At 48.0% G+C, this 22750-nt stretch overlaps 1 protein-coding gene across 3 annotated transcripts in view; it reads left to right on the top strand.

Annotated features, from left to right (window-relative positions):
• ATP7A (ATPase copper transporting alpha) overlaps window positions 1-22750 on the top strand; it is a 568605-nt gene that overhangs the window by 242838 nt on the left and 303017 nt on the right. For all 3 annotated transcript variants that reach the window (XM_086918413.1, XM_086918412.1, XM_086918414.1), the window contains exon 2: window positions 10279-10424. In XM_086918413.1, the coding sequence (XP_086774539.1) occupies window positions 10311-10424 (114 nt within the window). In that variant the 5' untranslated portion in view covers window positions 10279-10310. The remainder of the gene's footprint in view (window positions 1-10278; window positions 10425-22750) is intronic.

The raw sequence follows: 22750 nt of genomic DNA on the forward strand, positions 1-22750 counted from the left end.
TAGTTGTCTTTGAATAATGGCTAGACTGCTGCCCTATCTCAAAAAAGATCTATTTGACAAATGCCACGCTAATGCGTATGACGTCCGATTCCATGCTGCGTTAGGATTTGCGCGTAGAAGCGCTGGCCTTGAAAAGCAAGCCTCGGTCCAAGTGGACTGGCCTCCAAAATCCCCATCACCAAGGACTGGCTGAAACACCTCACTGCATTCAACGTCCAACCTATCATTGTAGACTCAGAAAAATCCTTAAGTATCACCCTCGACTCCAATCTCAATATGCAACGACATATCAACAATGCAACCAAGGGAGCTAATTTCCAAATTAATACCTTGAGGAAGTTGAAACCCTTCCTCCCAGCCAACGACTTTAGAACTGCAGGCCAAGTGCTAGTTATCCCTCGGATTGACTATGGAAGTGCTGCCCTCTGCGGCCTCCCCCTATCAACAACCGCTCCATTAAGAGCCTCTATCAATGCTGCTGCAAGGCTCATACCTGGATCAAAGAAACGCTCACACATCTTTCCTGACTTAAAATCTCTGAATTGGCTACCGTTCAAAGCCAGAATACATCTGAAAATCGCTTGCATTACTCACAAGGCCTTGCACCACAGTTCGGCCAGTTACATTGCGCAGAAATTGACAAACTCAGGAGGCTCAAGAACCACAAGATGCGTAGAAACTCTCCTTTTGAAACCGCTAAGATTCCACAAGAAAAAAACATTCAAGCACTCCTTCTCAGGGATGGCTCTCAGGATCTGGAATGCTCTCCCTCCAGAAACTAGAATTCTCTCATCCACTGCATCCTTCAAAAAAGAAGTCAAATCGATCCTCCTGGCTAAATTCACTTGAACATAAACGCTGCAAATTCTGTTTGCCTGCTTGTCTCTCCCTGGTATTTCTCTGCCTGAATCGACCACACAATCACATTTTATTACCTTGCACTGTTCGCTAAGTTTGCACAAATTGCCTTATGAAGTTTTCTCTCCTATTGTCCTCTTTTCATATGTATGTAAAGTGCTCTGATATCTGTTAAGGATCCTGTTCGCGCTATACAAAACTCTGAAAATAAATAAATAAAAACAAGCTAAGTTGAAGACAATTATTGGCCCAGAATGCTAATTTTCTTACCAAAAAGGGGCGAAAAAGACAATGCTAATCAAAATGTCCCTCAAATTATGCAAGGAGCAGTACGTAATGCTTAAGTGGCCATTACCAGCAACACTAGTGGGAGAAAGTCATCTACCTGACCATAATGTGGGCTCTGACACTGGGCGAGGCGGTTGCAGGTAGTGGGCATGCTGGTGTGTTTTTCTGAGTTTGGCACTTTAATCACGAAAATAGGCATAGACTGTGTGCTAGAGAGTAATATCATACGAAATCAGCATATTATGTAGGTGATGGGTGATATGCAAATGCTAAAGATAATGAGGAGATGGGTGACCTCTCTTTGCGATATGTGCTCTTATCTCTCCCCAACAGGTCTACACAAGTAGATGAACTTCCAAAAAATGCAAGATGTTATCTTTACTTACCCTACTGTGGTATAGTAGTAATAATAATACTAGGTTTCTAGTAAGGGTGACAACCTAAAAGGGACTAGTCCTGACGAATGTCCCTGGCCTATGTTCGACTTAATCGAAACAAGAACATGTTCGCTATATGAGAGCTTTTATTGCACAGAACTTTTAGCATCACTATTTTTAACCTGACAAAGACAGGGCCAGCAAAACAACAAAACATGGAATTGATGAAATTACGTAATCGTATGCATTTTTAGAAAACCTCCTGTCCCTTTAAACAGAGAAATCACTATAACCCTGGTGTTTTTTCCCCAACAAAATTCAGACCAGAAACATCTTTCAAGACCCTGTGACTGTAAACCTGTTCCATTTCTTCACTAAATAAGCATCGCAAAAAAGAAAAACAAAAAGCATCAACCCTCGAAGTGTTCCCAGTGAAGCCAACTTACCTAAATCATTGGCAGTAGCGATGAGATACCCGATGATGAAGCATGCCATTTAAGGTGGTGAGGGTAACTTTTCATTTTAACAACAAATCTTCATGCGGGTTGTTGGAGATGAACTGTCCCGGCTCTCTTTTAGTTGTACTATGCCAGATATTTGGAAGGTCTTTGTGAAGCTTCATTGGTAGAAACCCTTCTCTGTGTTCGAGCACATCTACAAGGCTAAACAAGCACTGTCATTACCAATTGGTCTGGCTTTTAAGGCATGCTGTATGGAATGTGAAGCATTACAAGAAAATAGCATGGAAATGGATGTATGTCTTTGTGTGGAAGCAAAGAACTGTAGAGTAATATTGGTTCAGGTTAAATGGTCAGGTGCACTGTCGAGCCAGACCTCCTCATCCATGTGGGTTAATGACTGCCCTCTTAATTTCTATGCTCCTGCCAGAGAAAAACGCCATAAAGCATCGAGTTATCTAAAACACTTTATTAGCATTACAGTGTCATACGCCTGTCTCTGAAAGTTCAAATGCCGGTGGCTGGATAAAAACACAAAATGATCACAGCTGTGTTAAGGACATACACTTGTTTTCTGGAAATTGTGGAAGCACACAACTTCTGCCCAATAAAACATGGACTCCTGGCTCCCAACATGTGGGCAGAGCCAAAGCCTCTCTCTAGTGACCCTCACATAGTTGTTTGGTGACCGTTGTGCTGTCAAGCCAGACCATAAAAAGCATTCTGGGCTGTTCCTGCAGGGAATTTTACTAATAGTGGAAGGAGTTGAAATCCCGATATTAATTTGTGAAGTAGTTAAAAGTATTAAACATCAAAGAAACGTGTTTAAAACTGCAGATTAGAAAGAGCAGGTAGAGCCATGAGAAAGCCAGTGATCTTGAGGTGCTAATGGAGGAAGATATGAATGTAGGATATTTTTCCCAATCTTTCAGTCCTGATTTGTTAGTGTATGTAAGTTTCCCATATAGAAGTTTATAATATGGTTCCAAGGTAGCAACATTTTTAGTTCCAAGAAAAGATCTGCTTTGCAGTGCAGCATGGAACCTTAAGTCATGGGTTATATTCCAACTATAGCACTTCAATACAAACTTGTTAGATTATGGGGAAATCATTTTATTTTCCTGCACTTTTTTTTATTTTTTTTTTTTATTTATTTATCAGAAAAACAGCACATTACAATGCATACAGAGCCGTCCGCCTACATCCCTTCACGGGCCAGCGGCAGGCCCGATCGTCGTGTCAATGAGGTAGGAGTACATCGAGCAAAGATCACAAAAAAAATTAGTGCTAACAGAGGGACAGTCCAATGTACTAGCCATTCGGCTGCGACTCCAGAGTGGTGACATCATCAATAGTATAACGTGCACTGTGTAAAGTGTAACATATCATAAATTTTACTTTTTTCTCCCCAACTCGTCCCCCCAACCCCAACTACCCACCCCCATAACTGGTCCCCAGTCTGTGTGTTCCCTGCAAGTTACGTATGGTCTAATGAAGCAACATTACGTGTGGTGCATAGCACGTCCCTCCGAATGCGCGGGCGCTCGCGCGGGGCTGGGAGGGGTGGAAAGCCTACTGGGCTTGGTGACACTGGCTATGGAAGGGAGCCGCTGCTGGAGTCATGGCGGGTCATAGGTCGCTGCACCCCCCTGTCCCTCGTCCTCCCCTGATGCTGTGTCATCCTCGTCCACCCTGGAAGTGAGATAGGCCCGGTAAAGTTCCCAGAAGTTCTTGGGGCGACTTCGGGGGGGGAGGAGTTCGCTATACACCTCCGCCTGCGTGTTACAGTACAGCATGTCGCTGGCCCAACGCTTCAGAGTCGGGAGCGGGCCACGCATCCAGCAGGCCGCGACCACCCGTTTGGCTAGTAGCATGCCCATGCTGACCATTTTACGCACCGGCGCCGGGACCTTCCGCACATCTCCCAGGAGGGCAATGGCGGGTTCTACGTCCAAAGTCAGGTCCACTATTCTGCTCATTTCTGCAAATATTCCGGTCCAGAATCTCCGAACTCCCGGGCACAGCCAAGCCACGTGTATAAAGTCCGCCACCGGGGCTGGGCATCTCTCGCAGCGGGGGGAGTCGCGGAGGCGGTATCGGTGCAGCCTTTCCGGCGTATAGTACACCCGTTGCAAAAATTTAAAGTGCACCAGGCGGTGTCTCCCATTCAGCGAAATTCGCCTGGAGGCCGCGCAGCAATACGTCCACGTTCCGTCATCTATGTGTATTTCTAGATCGGTCTGCCAGGCCAGTCGCGCCCTCGTGTACCGCTGTGCCGTGTGTGCATGTCCCATGCTATAGAGTTTTGAAATAAGTTTCCTCGGAGATTCAGCGTGTATAATGTGTTCTAGTTCCGGGATTTCAGGGGGTTCCTCCATGTCAGGGCCTAAGTGGTCCAGGAGGGCGCTGCGGACCCTGTGGAATTGGAAGCGGTGTAGCAAGGAGGGGGTATCGCGCCCCCGCGCAAGCTGTTCCCACGTCTTCACCGTGCCATTTTCGAATAGATCTCCCAGCGTGCGTACACCCAGATCACTAAGCGCTCTGCGTACACCCGGTTCCGTCAGTGTGGGAAGCCAAAGCGCCCAGTGTGTCGGCATACTAGGGGCGTACAACAACACTTTATCTTGCCTCTGGACTATGGTATGCCAAGCGTGGTTGGTTGAGCGAATAGAGTCCAATACTCCTACTCTACGGTCGCCAGGGCTACAGATAGTCGCCGGGAGCGGGGTAGGGGCAGCGAATAGTCGTTCTAGAATCACATGCGGTATGTCCGGGTTGCCATGTATCCAGGTATGGAGATGGGAGGCCTGCGCGACTCTATAGTAACGTTCAAAGTCCGGGGCTGCCAACCCCCCCTGCTCATATGGGAGCTGCAATACCGTCCAGCGGACTCTAGGCTGCTTTCCGGCCCAGGCGAGTCTGACGAGGAGTTTGTTTAAGGTCGTAAAGAAAGCTTTAGAGAGGACGATCGGGAGGTTGTTAAAGAGGAACAGAAATCTCGGGAGGACTACCATTTTCATCAAGGCGATGCGGCCCATCAATGAAAGTGGGAGCTTGATCCAGAGCTCAACATCATCTGCCAGTTTGCTATATGCAACTCCATAGTTCTCCCTCAACACGACTTCAGGGTCTGTGTGTATCCGAATGCCCAGATATCTGACCGGGTCTACGGACCACTGTAGTGGATATTCCATCTCAAAGGGTTCAGTTACAGGGGTCAGGGGGAATGCCACGGACTTCGACCAGTTGACCTTCAGCCCCGAGAGGGCCCCAAACCGTACCACCTCCCTCAAGACCGATGAGAGGTTGTTCACTGGATCTCTAATGTACAACAGTGTGTCGTCCGCGTATGTGGAAATGCCGATTTTGTAGGTTGGGTAGCTGATTGCCTCGTAGGAGTGGTATTCCCGCATCGCGCAGGCCAGTGGCTCCGCCACCAGTGCATACAGTAGTGGCGAGAGGGGGCAGCCCTGTCTCGTGCCCCTACTCACAGTGAAGGCCTCAGAGACCATATCGCCCAATCGAACTCTCGCGGTCGGCCGGTGATAGAGTGCGCCCAGCAGCTGGAGGAAAAGGTCTCCCAGACCCAGCTTTTTGAGGACTTTACGCATGAAAGGCCATTCCACGGAGTCAAACGCCTTCTCCATATCCAAGAAGACTGCAATGGCCTTGGTGTCGTGTTTAGTATGTTGCATAGCTCCCATAACCGTCCTAATGTTGTAGGTAAGGTTCCGGGCAGGGATGAAGCCAGCCTGCTCTGGGGCCACCAGTTCCGGAGCTACAAGCGCCAGTCTGGTTGCCAGAACCTTAGCGTAGATCTTCGCGTCTACGTTGATAAGAGACAAGGGGCGGTACGATCCCGGGAGCTCGTGTGGCTTGCCTGGTTTTAAGATCGTCACTATTAGTGCTTCCCTCATAGAAGGGGGCATGGCGCCATATTCGCAGATTTCGTCGAAGAGGGTGGAAAGATAGGGCAACAGTTTGTCTTTGTACGCCTTATAAAAGGTCACAGTTAGGCCGTCGATTCCAGGCGCGCTTTCCGACCTCATGCTGTCCAGGGCGTCCGCTATCTCCTCTCGGAGTATGGGTGTCGCCAGGAACTCCCTCTGCCAATTCTCTAGGAACGGCATTTTAATGTAGTCTAGGTAATTGTCGATTTGCCCCTCTACTCCCGAGATTTTACTAGAGTACAGTTCCTGATAGAATCCCTTGAATTCCGCCAGGATATCCTCCTCGGCGGTTAATGTCGCCCCATCCGCTGACTGTAATTCCGAAATTGCCTGTCTCCGCCTGGCTCCCTTCATAATTCTGGCCAGTAGTGCGCCCGGTCGGTCTCCCTCGCCGTACGTGCGAGCCGTCGCGTATTTTCCCAGGTGTCTAACCTCCCTGTCTGCCTCCTCGTGGAACTCTGTCAGGAGTTCCCGCAGTGTCCCATCCCCCGCCGGAGACGGGTCTGCCAGCTGTGTGCGCTCGCATTCCGCAATCCGACCCTCAAGGTAAGACAGTCTGTTCCTGATGGCTTTTAGGACACTGGAGTGCTTGGCCATGACCACTCCCCGAACGTAGACCTTGAATGTTTCCCACACCGTCCCGAAGCTATCCACTGTGCCTATATTATTAGAGAAAAACGTATCGATATCCTCCCCCAGTTCTGCCCGGAATGACTCATCCAGCAAGGAGTATGGTGGGAAGCGCCAGGTGAAAGGGGGTATTCTCTGTTGTGGAGTGTTCAGGACTAACAGAATGGGGGAGTGGTCTGATAGTGTCCGCGGGAGCACCCTGCAGTCTCTCACCTTCTGCAGCAGGGGGAGTGTCGTCAGCCAGTAGTCGATCCTGGTATGAATGTTGTGATACGCAGAGTAGTGTGTGAAACCCCCCCGCGCGCTGTGCCTTTCTCTCCAGACGTCTACCAGCCCCAGTCGCACCATTTCCGCCTGCATTCTCTGCGCAGCCGCTGCCGGGCGTCTAAGGGGACCCCCCGACCTATCCAGTTCTGGGTTAAAAGTGAAGTTAAAGTCCCCCCCCCAGATCATGCTATCTGTGGGCCGGTCTGCACAGTGTCCCACTACTGCTGTATAAAAGTCAGGGGTGTCGTAGTTCGGGCCATACACATTCATGACCAGGAGGTCATGTCCCTTACCCGTGCATCGGCTCAGCACAAATCGACCCTCCGGGTCCGCTTCCAGTAGTGTGAGGGATAGCTTGGATTTAGGGTTTACCCACGTAAGTACACCCCTGGCGTGTGATGTGAAGCCAGCATATGTGGAGTGACCCTGGAGGCCTCTATGCGTATGCATTCTACTGGTATTGGGTAGGTGTGTCTCCTGCAGCAAGGCCAGGTCTATGTGGTGTCTCTGGAGATAGTGCAATACCTTACGGAGTTTCCGATAATCATTCAACCCCCGAACGTTCCATGTCAGTGCTGTAAGGGTTGCAGTGCTATTCAGCGAACCGCTGGGTAGTGTGTCAGCCATAGTGAAAGAAGCAGCAATTGGCCATTACCAACAATACCTGTCGCGCCTTCCGGCGCGTGCCACCACCTCCAGTCCTCTCCAAGATACATAACATTGCAGAACACATTGTGGACCCCCCCCCCAACTCCCCCAAACTCAGAAAAAGTGTCCCAACCCACCTCCCACAGCCCACCAACCCCAACCTGGTGCAACCGAGATCCCCTCGTCCCTCCCCCCCGCCCCTCAACAACCCCATTCAATAACACCCCGTACAAGCTCTGTCCGAGCTGTGACAGCTAGAAGCGCCAGGGCAGAGGTAGCCTACCCTATCCTTTCGTTGTGCAGCGTTCCTCCCGGTCCACCACACTAGTAATGTAAGCTGCTTCCGCAGCAGCGCCTTGTGGAAGTAGTCCAGCAAGAAAAAATCGAACCTTAGGGTCCGGCTCATTGTCCAGGCCCCCGCCCCCCTCCCTCCAAACCGCATCTGACCTGTATCATGTCCAGCCCCAGGATGGGGGATCTCGCCCAGGGCAGCATCGTACCGCAAATGTTGGCCCAGGGGCACCAGTTCGGAACGTCTGGATCTCACCCATCCGACGGCGTCCAGTAGTTCAAACAGACCCGCGATAAGGGCCAAGCAGGAGTCTGTCTCTTGTCCGGGCGGAGAGACGCCCTGAATGCCCCCATGGGCGCAGTTCACCGTTGTGCCCCCGTGTACGCTCTCCTACTCAGTCCTGTTCCTCCAGGTCCTCGGTGCCAGATTGGTCCGGTGCGCGGGTCTCCGAGTTTCCTCTGTGCTCCCTTACCCACACCTTCAGGGATTTTTGCAGTTCCTTGGGGTCCGTGAAAAAGTGCGAGTGGCCCTGTCTGTTAATGCGCAGCCGTGCCGGGTATAACATAGCATAGTCCAACCCAAGGTCCCGTAACTGTTGTTTGTACGGGAGAAAGCGCCGCCGTTCCTCCTGCACTTTAGTGGTGAAATCTGGGTATAAGGATATGTTCATACCCTCATACTGGAGTGAGCCCTTCTCCCGGGCCGCTCGGAGCGCTGCGTCCCTGTCTCTGTAATTCAACAATTTCGCTATCAGCGGCCTAGGGTTTGCGCCCGGCGGAGGCCTTGGTCCGAGGGTTCGGTGGGCGCGCTCCACGATGAACATCGGGGAAAACGTGTCTTCTCCCAAAAGCGATTTCAGCAGTTTTTCAACGAAGAGTTCCATCTTACCCGTTTGGGTCGATTCGGCCACTCCCGTTATGCGTATGTTGGAGCGCCTGGAGCGCGCCTCCAAGTCCTCCGACTTCTCCTGAATCACTTGGAGCAGGCGGCCAAATTGCTTTCGGTCAGTGTCCCACTCCGTCTGCGCCTCTTCAGCCTCCGTCAGTCTGCGCTCGGCCATATCGAGTCTCTCTGCGTGCTTATCCACTCTCTCCGTCATGCGGTCCATTCGATACGCCAGCGCGTCGATCTTGGTGCCTATGGCCGACATGCCTTCCTGTAGGCCCTTCTCCATGGTCGTGAGCATACCTTTTATCTCCGCGCAGAGTGAGGAGCCCGGGTCATTGGTAGCCCCTGCAGCCTGGGGGGACGGGGGGTCCGGTGTCTTCTGCCTGCGTTGGTCGAACGACAGTTTCGACTGGGTCCTGTCCCCTTTTACCATCTTTGCTGCCCTCCGACGATCTGGGGGCCTCGTGGCCTTGATGTGTGCCAGGCGCGTGTAGTCTGCGGCCCGCTCCCGCTGCGTGTCTGCCGCTGGGGTGGGTGCAAGGGTCTGCTCACGTGGCCAGTTGGTCGTGCCAGGCTCTGCCGAGGCACCGGTAGTGCTGGTCTTCCGCTGGGCGTCCGCCCCCTTGACTCAGTGGCGCTGACCGAGTTCCCCGAGGAGCACAGGGCATGCGGAGGGGGGGCTCTCGTCTCGCCCCAAGTCGTTCTGCAGGCCCCAACGCTGAGGGGGCCCAATCACTGAGGGGCCGTGGATGTTCGTGTCCCGCCGGGATTCTAATGTCGCCGTGAGGTGTGCCTCCTCTCCCGCTGCTGGGGCGGCGTATCCCCGATCCACGTGTCTCCTGGAGCCCCCACCAGATGTCCGTCTGGGCTCCCCTACGTGGCCCTGTGGTGGAGGGAGATCAGGAAATCTTACTTCGCCGGGATCTGGAAGGGGCCGGGTCGCCAGGTCCGCGTTGCCGCACGTCGGGTCACGCAGCTCGGTCTAGGAGCCCAGGGGAGGCCGGGGATCCAGGCCTGGTCCCGCGCCACCTCGCAAGCGAGGGAAAGTGTTGTGTCCGAGCGCGGTCCGCTCCCAAACTCCGGTCGGAGGTGCAGCAGGGGCTGGGTCGGCGATCACAGCCGTTTTCGGCTCGATTCCGTTGCTGGGTGAGGATATTTGCCGAATAATCAAAGGCGCCGCCGCGGAGCTCTGCTCTTATGCGTCCACCATTGACGCCGGCTAGCTCCGCCCTCCCATTTTCCTGCACTTTTGACTGCAATGTAATATGTAGACAAATTATCGTGCGGAGTATGGTCTATTAAGCTCTTAGTTAAACCTTTCAGTTCCCTCTTCCCATCCCTTCCTAATTTGTGCAATCCACTCTTAGCCATAGCCCAACCTATACATGAAGGCCAGTGCCTCATGTTCCAGGTGCTCTAAAGCAGATGAAAGTATTGCTGTAAATTGTTATGTTGTTATTGACACTGGATATGGCGTATAAAATCACTCCATTAGTCCATGACCACTTTTCTACTCCCTCAGTAGTTACTCCTGATTTTTACTCATAGCTCATAAATACTTTAGTCGTTAGGTGGTTACACATCCAAAGTGTTGATCTAACAGAATTTTTGTTTCCCCTCAGATTTCCCAGGAAGGTGAAGCAGTGAGGGCATCATGGAGACCGGGGCGAATTCTACCGTCGTCCTCGTCGAGGGGATGACCTGCAATTCCTGTGTCCAGAGTATTGAACAGATGATAGGGAAGCTGAGTGGAGTGCACAGAATTCAGGTTGGTCTCCATCTGATAGTGTTCTGACAGCTATGTTTGCGTTGACAGCCAGTCTTGCATCCAGTAGGTAGAAGGTAGGGTGAGAATGCAGTGCTGGTGTTTTGTGTGTTAAAACATCTCTAGGAGGAAAAAATATTAATTACGAAAAACATTAAATGTGAAAGCAAATAACATATTTTAGTTTCTTTATTTATGTTTTCCCACCTAAGATATTGTGGGTAGGTGTAAGAAATGCAAAATAGAATTTCTCCTGGCCAAAAACCCTGGTTTCTAAGTTCCACAGTAGCTAAAACCCAGACACTGGACTAAAAAGAAATGATGCGGTATTAGTGGGTGGATATGAGCTGCTACCTCTAACCACCCATACCCACTATCCGAGGCAAGGAATGAGAGAGGAAATTTGTGAATCCAAACATTGATATGATTTAACATTAATGTCGTAATGTACAGAATATTTTAATAGAGAACTTTGCTGGTCAGAGGTCAGTTGTGATAATCAGCTGCCAAGTGAAGTTTTGCTTCATGATTTATTGTGTGAAACAGAAGGAAGTTGGGTTTGTGTCTTCCTTTCCTTTTGTATGCTATCAGAAACCTAGCAACATTTAAAGTTTGCTAGCCTGTTGATGTTTAAAGTTGTTGGAACATAACCAGTGGACAATGAAGGAAGAATTGTAAATATTGTATCATGGTATTTTTCGTTTCATGTGTAACCCATATATACTTGATTAAATGCTTTTCTTAAAGAGAAAGTAGGATGGTATCTGATTGTGTACCACAAAACTGTACTTTCCCACCCTCATGTTGGTCTAGCTGGTCTCACTTGGACGCTGATACAACCGCCCGCTGGCCGGGCACTGTCGGCTGCCTGGTTGGAAGCACCGGCTGCTGAAAATGAGGCAGATAGAGGCGGGTGGGGTGGCCGACTGTGGCGGCCAGCTGAGGGCAGAGGTGGGCACAGACCTGTAATCTCCTGTAGGCTGCCGCTTGTGAAGCTTTCCAGGTCATCCGGGTCGACAGAGCCAGTTGCCAGCCTGACCAGCAACACCTCCTAGGCTTCTGAAGGTTCTGAGGATTCCAAAGCCTGGGTCCCAGCTGCTGGCTACCCTCCTCACCTCTCCGTGCTGTCCATTTCCTCCGCGCAACTTGCTCCGCTCTGCTGCTTGACTGCTGCTCGACTCTACGCACCACAACCTGACCACCAAAGTGAAACAAACCAAAATTCTCCAAGTCTATTTTAATGTCATGTTTGGTCATGGAGAGAAGAAGATGATGATAAAGTCTGTGGAGATCAGCTTCAGATTACTATCATCCACTTTACCTTGTGGTCTCCTTCCTCTAGATGGTATAAGAGGACATCCTCAACGGCCCCCAGCGCCGAGATGCCCCTTCGGGGGTGATTTGTCCGCTATACAAGTACTTGATTTATTTTATCAGTTGCCACTCATTCTACCACCCTCCTCCTCCTTTTAGAGTGTGACTGACCCGCCCTAGTTATAGGTGCCCTGTTTTGATTTGTGCTGAGTTCTTCTGATGTGTATTAGGGCATTCTCTAATAGCTCTCCAGAGGAATGGGACTGGAAGAGAACCCTTAGGGCAGTGAGCAGCAGCAGACCAACACTAGTTTTGAAAGTTCCTTACGAATGGAAAATATATATGATCTTCAGTAGGTCGGGTTGGATATGCTCATGGTCCAAATATAAAGTATGAGGCTGCGTGGTATGTTGGGATTTGTTTTGTTCACATATATTTAATTATTGGTATCCTGTAATTATGTTAACTTATGTTAATTTTCTAATTTGCTTTATTAGTAATGGTCTGCAGCTGTATGTATTTTGTGCTCCTTTTCCTTACCTTTCATTTCCTGGTGCAGAAAGTACTAAATGAGATCAGAAAGAAACGAAGTGAATAAAACGAATTGTACCTGTCCCTTTAATGCCTTGCCTGCAGACCGACGAATCATTAAAAAAAACTTTCACTATCTGGTCGGTGATCGGTTGTAATTCTGGTGATTCTCCTTCCACTTGATTTCAACACAAGTAAATGGCTCCATTTATAGCATTGATTGGAGGTTTGTGAAAAGAATTGCTGACCTTGCTTATTCTAGCATGCCCTCAATACTTAGTCTTCCTTTCACACCACAATAGCAGCCTCTATATCTGTCCTCCTCACGCTGAAACTTATTCGGGCACTTCTGTGCATTGCTTCCAAACTGATAACAAGTATGTTTGGAAGGGTCATGTAGTTTCCACTAATCCGTAGGAACTGTGCCTTTGTGGATCAATAGACAGAAGCAGATGAAAGTTATTAGAAGTATCATGACAGTGAATAAAATAAAAAGTTCCACAATCTTGCTGAAACAATTTCTATATACAAGCATATGAAACCGTATAACAATCTGGCATACTCCTACTATGCGTACCCTAATCAATTGGGTGTCTGCATAGGAAAGTATTTCAAACCCACAAGATTTGAGCAACTGGACTGGGGGGCACATAGATGTTGAAAAGCATGGGACTCAAAGAGGAGCCCTGTCCTAAAGGATGGTTTTAGAGGGATGAGTGCCAATGGAGACTGTCTGGACCCTGTCTGTAAGAAAGTCCTTGAAGCAGTCAAGGGCAATGCCCTGAATACCTATCTGATGGAGACGTTGTATCAGAATAGAATGAGAAATGGTATCAAACGCCGTCAAAATGTCAAGCACAAACAGTATGGCGGGATTTTCAGCATCAAGGGATAGCCTGATAGTATCTGCTCCTGCAAGAAGGGCAGTCTCCGGACTGTGGGAAGGTCTGATGCCCAATTGAGAAGCATCCAACAAATTGTAGGTTTCCAGATCAGAGAAGAGTTGTTCGTTGGCGTAGGTCTTTAGAACTTTGCCCAAAAGAGGGAGGAGAGATATTGGGCGATGGTTAGCTGGGTCGCTCAGGTCTGCATTTTTTATTTTTTTAGAATGGTGTGACATTTTCTGCTGTCCAAAGCCTTGGGATAGAAGCTAGGGTCAGAGACTGGTAGCTCAGAGATGTGATAACTGGATCAAGAGGAGAAGAGAGAGTGGCGATGATATGTGTGTGTGGGGCGGGGGCAAATATCAAAGGGAGGCCCAGATTTTCTTTAGCCAGCAGGTCAAGCATCCGAGAGATTTTCTCACATCTTTCCAGAAGTACTGGAGCAGTACTTTGAGGTGATTCAATTGTTTGGAGGTACGCTAAAGTATTAGCCACAGAATGAAAACTACGGTAGATATGGTCTATTTTGGTTTGAAAGTGGTTAGCTAAAGTGTCACAAAGTAATTCTGAAGTAGGAATAACCAAGGAGAAGGCTTGGCATGTGGTAAAGTCATTTAGAATTTTGAATAATTCCTTTGAAGAATTGCCTGCTTGCTCTGTCTTGTCGACAATGAAATGCCTACGTGCTGACCTTTTTTTACAGTTGTAGGCACATAGTTCTGATTTGTATATTTGTCAGTGTCTGTGATTTTCAATGATCATCCACTAAGTAAATGTAAATTGATACTTGTATAGCACACTACTCATGTAAATGTAAATGTAAATGTATTGGCATTTATATAGCGCACTACTTACCCGTAGGGTCCCAAGGCGCTTCGACCGCTGCGAAACCCTTCCTGGCTTCCCTGAGAGATGGTCCCTCAATGGGTATCTCCAGGGTGAGACCAGGCATCCCCGGCGGTCTGGTGGGGCCGTTAGTGAAGATGAGGCAAGCTAATGCCCAGAGTTGCCGAGTGTGATCGCTGATCAGAGTGGGCACCGAGGCGAGAGAATTATCGAGTCCGCTGACCCTGGTCCAGAAACCTGCCGCGCCGGGAATCGAACCCTGGTCCCGGGCCGTCCTCTGCTCTCGGGTCTGCCGCCTCTAACCAGTGAGCCACACTACTTCACTCATCCGCAAGGGTCTCAAGGCGCTTGTACGAATACCGCTGTGGAACCCATCCTGGCTTTCCCTGTGAGGCGTCCACTCCTAGGCACCCCCAGGGTGGAGGCCAGGCATCCTTAGCGTTGTGGGGGCCGTTGTGGAGATTAAGCAAGCTATTGCCCAGAGTTGTAGAGTGGGACTCCATGATTGGAATAGGCACCGAGGTGAGAATTATCAGGTCTGTGGAATTTTGAGCCCAAGACCCGCCGAGGCGGGGAATTGAACCCTGGTCCCGGGCTAGACCTCTGCATCAGGGTCTGCTGCTCTAATCATTGAGCCACACTTCTCCACTATGATGGCATAACTGCAAGGGTGGAGAGAGAGAACTTCTCTCAGCATGTGGAGCTACTGCCTTGTCCACCAGTAGAGGCAGCCATGGACCAGCAGTCTTGTCTGGACAGTCAATAACGCCTATGGAGCCACAACCAAAAAAGCTTACTTCATTTTTACGGTCTGTGTCCTGCCATCTTACCTCTTAGACAGCAATTGCTATGTCCATCTTTAAGTGCCCTTCAGATAGGGCCTGCCACCCTGCAATTATGGCTTTCTTGAATGGCCAGTGACTACTTTGAATAGGGAACCAGGTCCTTTGATGAAAAAAGCACCTTGTTGAAATCATACTATTGAGTGTTGAGTGGGTGCTGCAATATGGGTCGTTTGATATGGCTGTGGGCTCCTACAAGTGTAGGAATGCAGGACTGCCCATGCATGTGTTTTTTTTTCTGGGCAAGCTCTGTATTGTCAATACTCTGATATTGGTTTGGACACTTGTTAATTGTGACAGTCATATTTAAGTTTCAGACATTGCCTAGGTTTAGATTGCTTCTGCTAAAGGACCATTGGCCATTGTTCTTTGTGAATGGATTGCCTCCGCATTATCGACCAACACATTGCGATCAGTGAAACTTGTGGGACTGCTCTTAGCCTCCAACAACTCAACTCATTAATATTGACTTGATAACCTCTTTCTGTATGTCGGACTCCTGCTTTGACAGTCGGCAGATGAAGCTTTACGTACTTTTATATTGTGATTTGTACAAACATTACTGCAATGTTCAACTTGGATTAATGCTTTGGATATCTGTAGAGCATTGTAAAGTCATTGTAGACGTATTATGCAAAATTAAATATACGCCTTCAGTTATGTGTCCCAGTTAGGCCTAGAAGGAAACGTTGCCATTTTACATGAACATGGATACTTCCTAAAATTGCCCTCACTTTTTTCACATTGACCTTTTGACACACAATTGCATTCATGAAAGTTTGGATTAGTTTCTTGTAAACACCAAGTGTACCTACTCGAGTCATATTTGCAAGAATATTATCATATTGCCTTGAAACTGCGTACAAGGCCTGCACATACGTTGGGCAAATGCACTTGTTATTTTTGTACATATAGCGACATAGCTATCTGTAGCACTCAAACAACGGCAGCCTGATTACAGTCTCAGCCCAGGGCAAGAATGTTTTCGCCCAGCAGCTGACTGATATCTCTGTGAGGTGTGTCCAGCTTGTGACCAAGAGAGGGTCCTACACTCTTTCCCTACAGGTAATGGGGTTGGATCATCAAACAGGGGGATTCGTGGCAGAATATACAGCCTAGATATGTCAAAGTGTCGGAGATAGGCAGTGAAGTCATACTCTCCCGCCCTACTGCAAAGACCATTCACATTCTAGGAACACAATTTTAGTGGAAGATATTTATGGCTGAGGTCCTCTTGTTTTTGAGTTCATGCCTACCACATCGCCCTTGAGGGTAGACCCTGCTGTGGCTGGAGGAGGGCATGCCTTGTGTAAGTTGGTGCTCCTGGAGTGTTAGATTGCTGGGTGCTTGAGATTTGCAGACGCGCTAGGCGTTCTTTGGTCTGTTGGACCTATTGCTCCCCTTAGCACTACATTTGTAGGTTTCCGCCACTTGGATAGAGGTCCGTGCAAGGAAAGCAGAGGGCTAGGGCTTTCGATGCCCCATTTAGAGAAGTTTTCCCTGTTCTGCCATACCTGGGTTGCTATAGTTGTATTAACCTAAGTGCTGCATTGCCTGGGATAGACCAGTTGGGCTTAGGTTTAAATCCTTCTATATGATTTGATTGAAAATGTTTGCGGTTATGCAGAGAACTGGCCAGTTTTAGAATGGTGCTTCTTCTGTTTAATACATCGTGATGTCCTCTGGTATTGTATCGTAGGATCAGTTCAAGCCTTACTGAGGCAGTACCGATGATGTTTTCATGTGATTGTAGCAACGCCATCTGCATAGGGTAATGGAGTGACCAAGGGGAAGGCTCATGTTGTGGTGGATGAGTGAGGCTGGTTTCAACCGAGACCATGCATCCTTGAAGCAATTGACTGGGCGGTTGCAGATACTCAATTGTCGGAGGGCAGGTCCCCGTCACAAAATTTGCTGATGGGATAATGAAGTGGGAATGACCTTCTGGCCTTACAAAGGGTCGAGAGACTTGGCTTGACCAGTCACTGGTGGGGAGTGTGCTGGTTGTTGGAGGACAATGTTCCCTGGTTATAGTGAAGGGAACTGTGTCCAGAGAATGGGATGATATTGTTGCTTTGAAAGTGGTGCATACCGTGTCTGTCATCACTATGAGGGGGGAACAATTCTTTTATGGCTCTTGAGTTAAAATGGCCATCATGCTCCAGTCAAGTTGTCTGGAGCCTGGAGGCAAAGTACAATTGATGGGTCCTTTTGTAGAAATAAAGGATTTGGGAGGGACTCTCCCTTGATTGGATTGATGATGTTGAGTCTCCATTGAGGTCTGCTGGCTGCCTGGTTCCCCGTTATTGTGACTGGGTGTAGGAGGGCTTTGTGTTTCTGTCCTTTTTTGTTTACTGTTCCTGGCTTTTCTGAGGTGTTTTTTTCTCTTTTTTCAAGGACGTTTTTAGGCCTTGAGGAGGTGGGTCCTGTGGCAGATTAGAGTGGTCCGAGATTATGAACATCTCCTTGGGGTGCTGATTAATTGATGTTTCTGCTGTTTGTTTTGCAATGTTGGTCAGCTTTGTTTCCTCTGAGCTAACCAGGTCGTCCTTGGGCTAGAGCTCGATCAGGAGTGCCTGATGGATGTCAGAAGGAAGATGGATGGCAGATTTACTGTGTTGTTTGGGGCGGGGGTTTGACTTCTGCTAAAATATCAGAAAGAATGGTTGGGATTGTTTTAAGGAGGTCCATGGTTGTGCTACATTTGCACGAATTATATGATCTGGCTGAGTGTTCCTGTACTCTCCTGATCAGGCCATTTAGGGCCTATAATTTTTGGTCAGTGCCTAGGACATAGAGGACCAAGGCTTTCAGTAAGTCAACCTAAATTTCTAGTTTGTCCGAGTGGAACGATAGAGACGAGAAGTTCGCTTCAATGGTATCCAATAGCAGTGCCCATATTGGATTTGGGAAGGTTCTGCTTTTTTCAACCGACAAAGGGTTCGCCTTTGCAGGGTTAGGAGTAGGGGTTGGAGCCTTAACACCCCTTGAACATGGGGTGAGCCGATGTTCTGTTCTGTTTGTCCCACCTTCGTTGCCATGCCCTGCAGGCTAATTTCAGTCTGGGTAGCTGGATTATCCTGGGGCAGTCTGATAGGAGAAAGCAGGGCTCTGTTTTCGTGTTTCGGCCTGGAGTTGAATGAGGTGCTATGCTGGTCCGTGGCACCACCATGGAACTGGTCAGAGGGGCTTAATAAGAGGTCCTGCTACTCTAGTTAGTCCTTCTAGCAGAGCATTGTCCAAACTATGGATGGAGGGGTGAGAGGAAATCCCTTTGGAGTGCACTTGGTGCTAGATGTAGGGTATTTTTATCCCAGGTGCTTGGCAATATTCTAACTGAGGTAGGGTGGGGTGTGCATGCTGAGTTGACTGTGTTTGCTCTTGCTCTGGTGTGTGCACCTGCACCTCAACTTCAACAAGGAGTAGGTTTGAATTGAGGGTGACTGGAAGGTGGACCAGGACCTATGACTCCTGTTTTTGAGACTGAACCTGGTTGTGCTCAAACAAAGGCCTACTCGATGGTGCCGGTGGGGAATGGGTCCAGATGGGATTGTTGCCCTGAGGGGAGGGGCCTGGTTCTGTGGGTTCCTGGAGTCACTGGACATGGAGGACTGTGGGGCAGCCACTGGTTTGGCCCCCTTGTTGCTGGCAGTTGTTGATGTTGTTAGATGCATTATAGGTTCGCAGACTTTGTTTTACCATCTTCTTAACCCCCCATATTTTACGGGATTTGCACTGCTGCATAACTTTCCAGATCCATGATAGCGAAAGCCGAAGATGGAACAGGCAGTAGATTGTTTACTCAGCAGGCACGCAATCTCGAAGCTAGGCCCTGCCCTAGCTGACCAGGGTGAACCCTGTGGAAGTGGCTCTTCTTAGTCCTGTGGTGCTGTGGTTGCGACTATGCGTGGGTACCCTCCTATACCCTCAAGATGTCACTTGAGGAAGCTTAAATTTTGGTTGAGAGGCCATGGTGTGCGGCAATTTGGACCCGAGTGACTGTGGATAAGCACCGTGGAGGAGAGGTTTGGTCGAACACGTCAACTGTAAGTTCAGTGTTAATACTTAGCGCTGCTTGTGTGAGCTGCAATGGTGCGAGGATGAACTAGAAATTTGAGGTCTATCTGTGACCAGGTATAGGGAGCGGAGCGGCCACGCTGCCCTGCGCCAGTAAGGCACAACTCTCACCGGCCTAACGCGGGCCGCCTGTGCACCTATTAACAACAATCCCCAGCCCTAGGGCCTTACCTCCTCTCCCCGCACCCCATGTAAGGCCACGAGGTGTTTGCTCCATGTAGCAAGGCTGCTCACTCAGCAAAGACCTGCTTCTCCAAACTAAAACTGATGAATGACTCTAGCTAGTAGAAGCATCGATCTCAATACGAGCATTCCAGTAACTAACATTTGAAAGTTAATTTTAATGTAATTTATTGTTTTTAACGTGATTTGCTGCGGCCCACATTGCGGTCTCTTCTTTAACGTTTGAATATTGTTGTCATAATTTATCAAACGCAAAAATGTTATTCATGCTTGTTTACATTGCAATGATTTTTATTAATTGGCAATTCAAAACTTGCACTTGAGTTGCGTTTTATCAATATGGTATAGATGTTTGCATATTTTCTGGAGGTGTGCCTTTGTTCAACTTTCGTAATTAGACCTAAAGTTCTAGAAGAAAGGGTGGGGGTAAGTATTTTGAAGTGGTCATATGTAAAAGCATAAAGAGCTTCTCCTCTGATAAAGTCATTTAAGAAAAACCCTGCCAATAGCAGTTCAGGTTGCTTGGGTGAAGTTGCTACTGTAAATGGATTATGTATGTCATTATTATTATTATTATGTTTCTTATATAGCGCCTGAATCGACCCCCGAAGGGGTATCTCCGCGCTTGCCTTGGGAACCCGTCCTGGCTTTTCCCTGTGAGATAGCCCCTGCAGGGCATCGCCAAGGTGAAAGCCAGGCATCCCGCCGCGGGGGCCGTTGTGGAGATTAAGCAAGCTGAATGCCCAGAGTTGCAGAGTGTGAACCCATGATTAGGTCAGGCACCGAAGCGAGAATTATCGAGTCCATGGACGTTTGAGCTCAAGACCCTGCCACGTCGGGAATTGAACCCTGGTCCCGGGTCTGACCTCTGCTTCAGGGTCTGCCTGCTCTAACCAGTGAGCCACACTTCTCCATAGTCATCCATATGATGGCCACGGCTAGCTTACCCTTTGAGGTGCTTCAATACCAGTGTTGTCTGTGCCATGGAATTCAGAATGCCACAAGTGTCACTGGCATCAAATGAATTAATTTGTTCCCTAACACACATTACAACATAGTTCATTAAACACTCAGATGTGCAAAATAATACTAGAATAACATTTCAAAAGCCAAAGCCTCTTTCTACAAGGTCAGGAAAGATGAGGCTTAATCCAGACCAAAGACACTATCTGACTTCGTCAGGGATGATTTAATCCCGTGAATCCTGCAGTGCTTTCCTACTCCACAAAAATGGCAAGGGTTTGCCTAAGTATTTGCTGTGAAAACAGGCTGCATCTGTACGCGATCTCCTCTACTGCTGAGCCTGCTGCAGCTCTTAACTTGTTTAATCAAGTTAAAAAATATTTTACTCCTCTCTATGTAGACCCTTTTCAATAAGCTGTTTCCTAACTTAAGGCTTCAGAACTGACCCAATCCTAGTTCCCCTGGTTATAGTATGGGTAGGGGCCATCAGTCCTTGTGGGCTGTAGATTATCAGCAGCTGCCTGGAACAAAGGAAAATCTGAAAGCCTCATATCAGTCAAGTGAGTGAGTCTCTTATTCAAAATAACTAAACTCTGGTACTTCTACCAGGCACTGGCTTGAGAAACACTATTGAAAGCTGCATCACCACTCGATTAAACATTTGTATTGGTAAAATATAACTTTACTAAGAGGCTTTTGACAATGTGATAGCACCAACACCTTTAGTATTTAATTTATAGATGTATAGGATCTGGATGCAGTCTATAGGGGCCAATCTCCCTAGTATTCTCACCGGCAGCATTCAACACGGTGAACTTTGAACGTCTCCTAGCATCTTGGATACTCAAGTCCTGGAGTGCTCCGATTATTTGCTGGTAACTTTGATTATACTGAGTTTTTCCTCTTCATTGTCACACTCCTTACAGTCTGAGGCTGATTCCTGTTTGTGGGAAACTGTGCTAGCCTTTTAAACTTATTGGCTACTTCCAGAAATCTCTTGGACCTGCTCCTAGTCTTGGCTGCTAAACCATTCCCTCTGACCTGGTAAAAATGCCCGCTTGCTTTGGCCGCCTACTGACCAGCTTGCTGTATTGTTTCAGGATATATTCTGTGGCAGCGAAGGTGACTCGCGTTTTGTATGTGTTTGAAATCTCAGACATTTAGAAGTTCGTGGTTGGGGTAGAAGTTCTTTTAGCGTTTCCCCTGCAAGGTTTGCTATTTCCTCTCAGATGTGAAACAGTGCTGGGCAGCAACTTGAATGCTGCTGTGCGCCCCATTTCATGACATTGAAGTAAGGCGTTGTATTAATCTGAGCCCCAGAGCCAGAAGATGAATACCCTTCATAAGAAACATTTAACGTTTAATCTGGGGTAAAAAAGGAGCCAAGTCAAGTGTAGACATTGAATGCTCATAATCTCAGTGTTGGTGTCTTCATGATACCCTGCTTCTTGGAAGTACCTTTCTGCAAAGTGATTTGCGGTTTTAATTCATGAGGTTGCCAGAGAACACTGGTGGTCTGGCAGGCAAATATTCAAAATTACCATTGGTTTGTCTTTGAGACTAAATAATAGAGGGCCACAGGAGCAAATGGTGCACTTCTTAACACAATTTAAACATGTTGCAACCTGTATGAAAAAATTGCTTTTTTTATTTTAAGCACGACATCCGGGTAAGATGGCCGATGTATTAAAGTGATTATGAAAGGCAGAAAGAATGGCATTTGCTTCTAGCAGTGGCTCTCTGTTTTCAGATATGAATACGAGGAACTTGTTTTTGTGCTTAGTGCTACTGCTCACGTGGAGTTCGAGATAATGAAAGGTTTTAGAACTAAAGTAGTTGCCTAGATTCTGGATTCTGGCTAACTCGTAGGTATAGACAGCGGCACACCAGCTCGTCACACTGCGGTTAGAAAGGTGATTGCCCTTGGAGCGTTTACGAATAGGACAGCTAAGGCATCAAACCAGACTATCGCGGGTACTACCAGTGAACCCACCATTGCAAAAACCCATGGACCACTGGTTTTGTATATAAAGAACATATCATTTGTATAGATAAGACACATTCATCTTTCGTTTACACTCCTCACTTTCACAGCAGTAACACTTGATAGATCCTGAAGAAGACCACATCATTGACTAGGTCACAGGCCGAAACATGTTGGTCCGTGAACAACACGATCAGGTTTAATGCCTCCCATCGTACACCTTGGTTTTAATCCTAGCACAGGACGGCCTGAATAAATATATGTGGCACGACCTGTAGCTAGTTTTACTTTCACTTTTTCACCTGCACTGCGATCCTCACCACAACCTGCAACTCACATTGGGTATTTACAAACTACTCTCCTAGAGAATATATATAAGAAACCGTCCTTTAAAGGGACGCCTTTTTTGAGTTGATGTTCTTCATTTAGCCTAATACTTCATTTTTCAGACCCGAGGGCTTTAGTGAGTTGTGTTATAGGAGTTAGGGGGGTTTGCCCTCGCCGATCTTTAAACCTCCTCTGGCCCTGTTTTGTGAAGTTATTTTTTTAGATTCTGGATTCCCCTGGATGTCTACACTTTATAAATATGGGTGTTATAACTATCCGAGCCAGACATTTCAAGCATATCACCTCAAATTTGGGTGTGAGATTTATTTGTTGGGTCATACTTGATTTGGATACTATTCGGGACTTCATCCCTCAGGA

Source organism: Lissotriton vulgaris, chromosome 4_1 (assembly GCF_964263255.1).
Source record: "Lissotriton vulgaris chromosome 4_1, aLisVul1.2, whole genome shotgun sequence".
NCBI lineage: Eukaryota > Metazoa > Chordata > Amphibia > Caudata > Salamandridae > Lissotriton > Lissotriton vulgaris.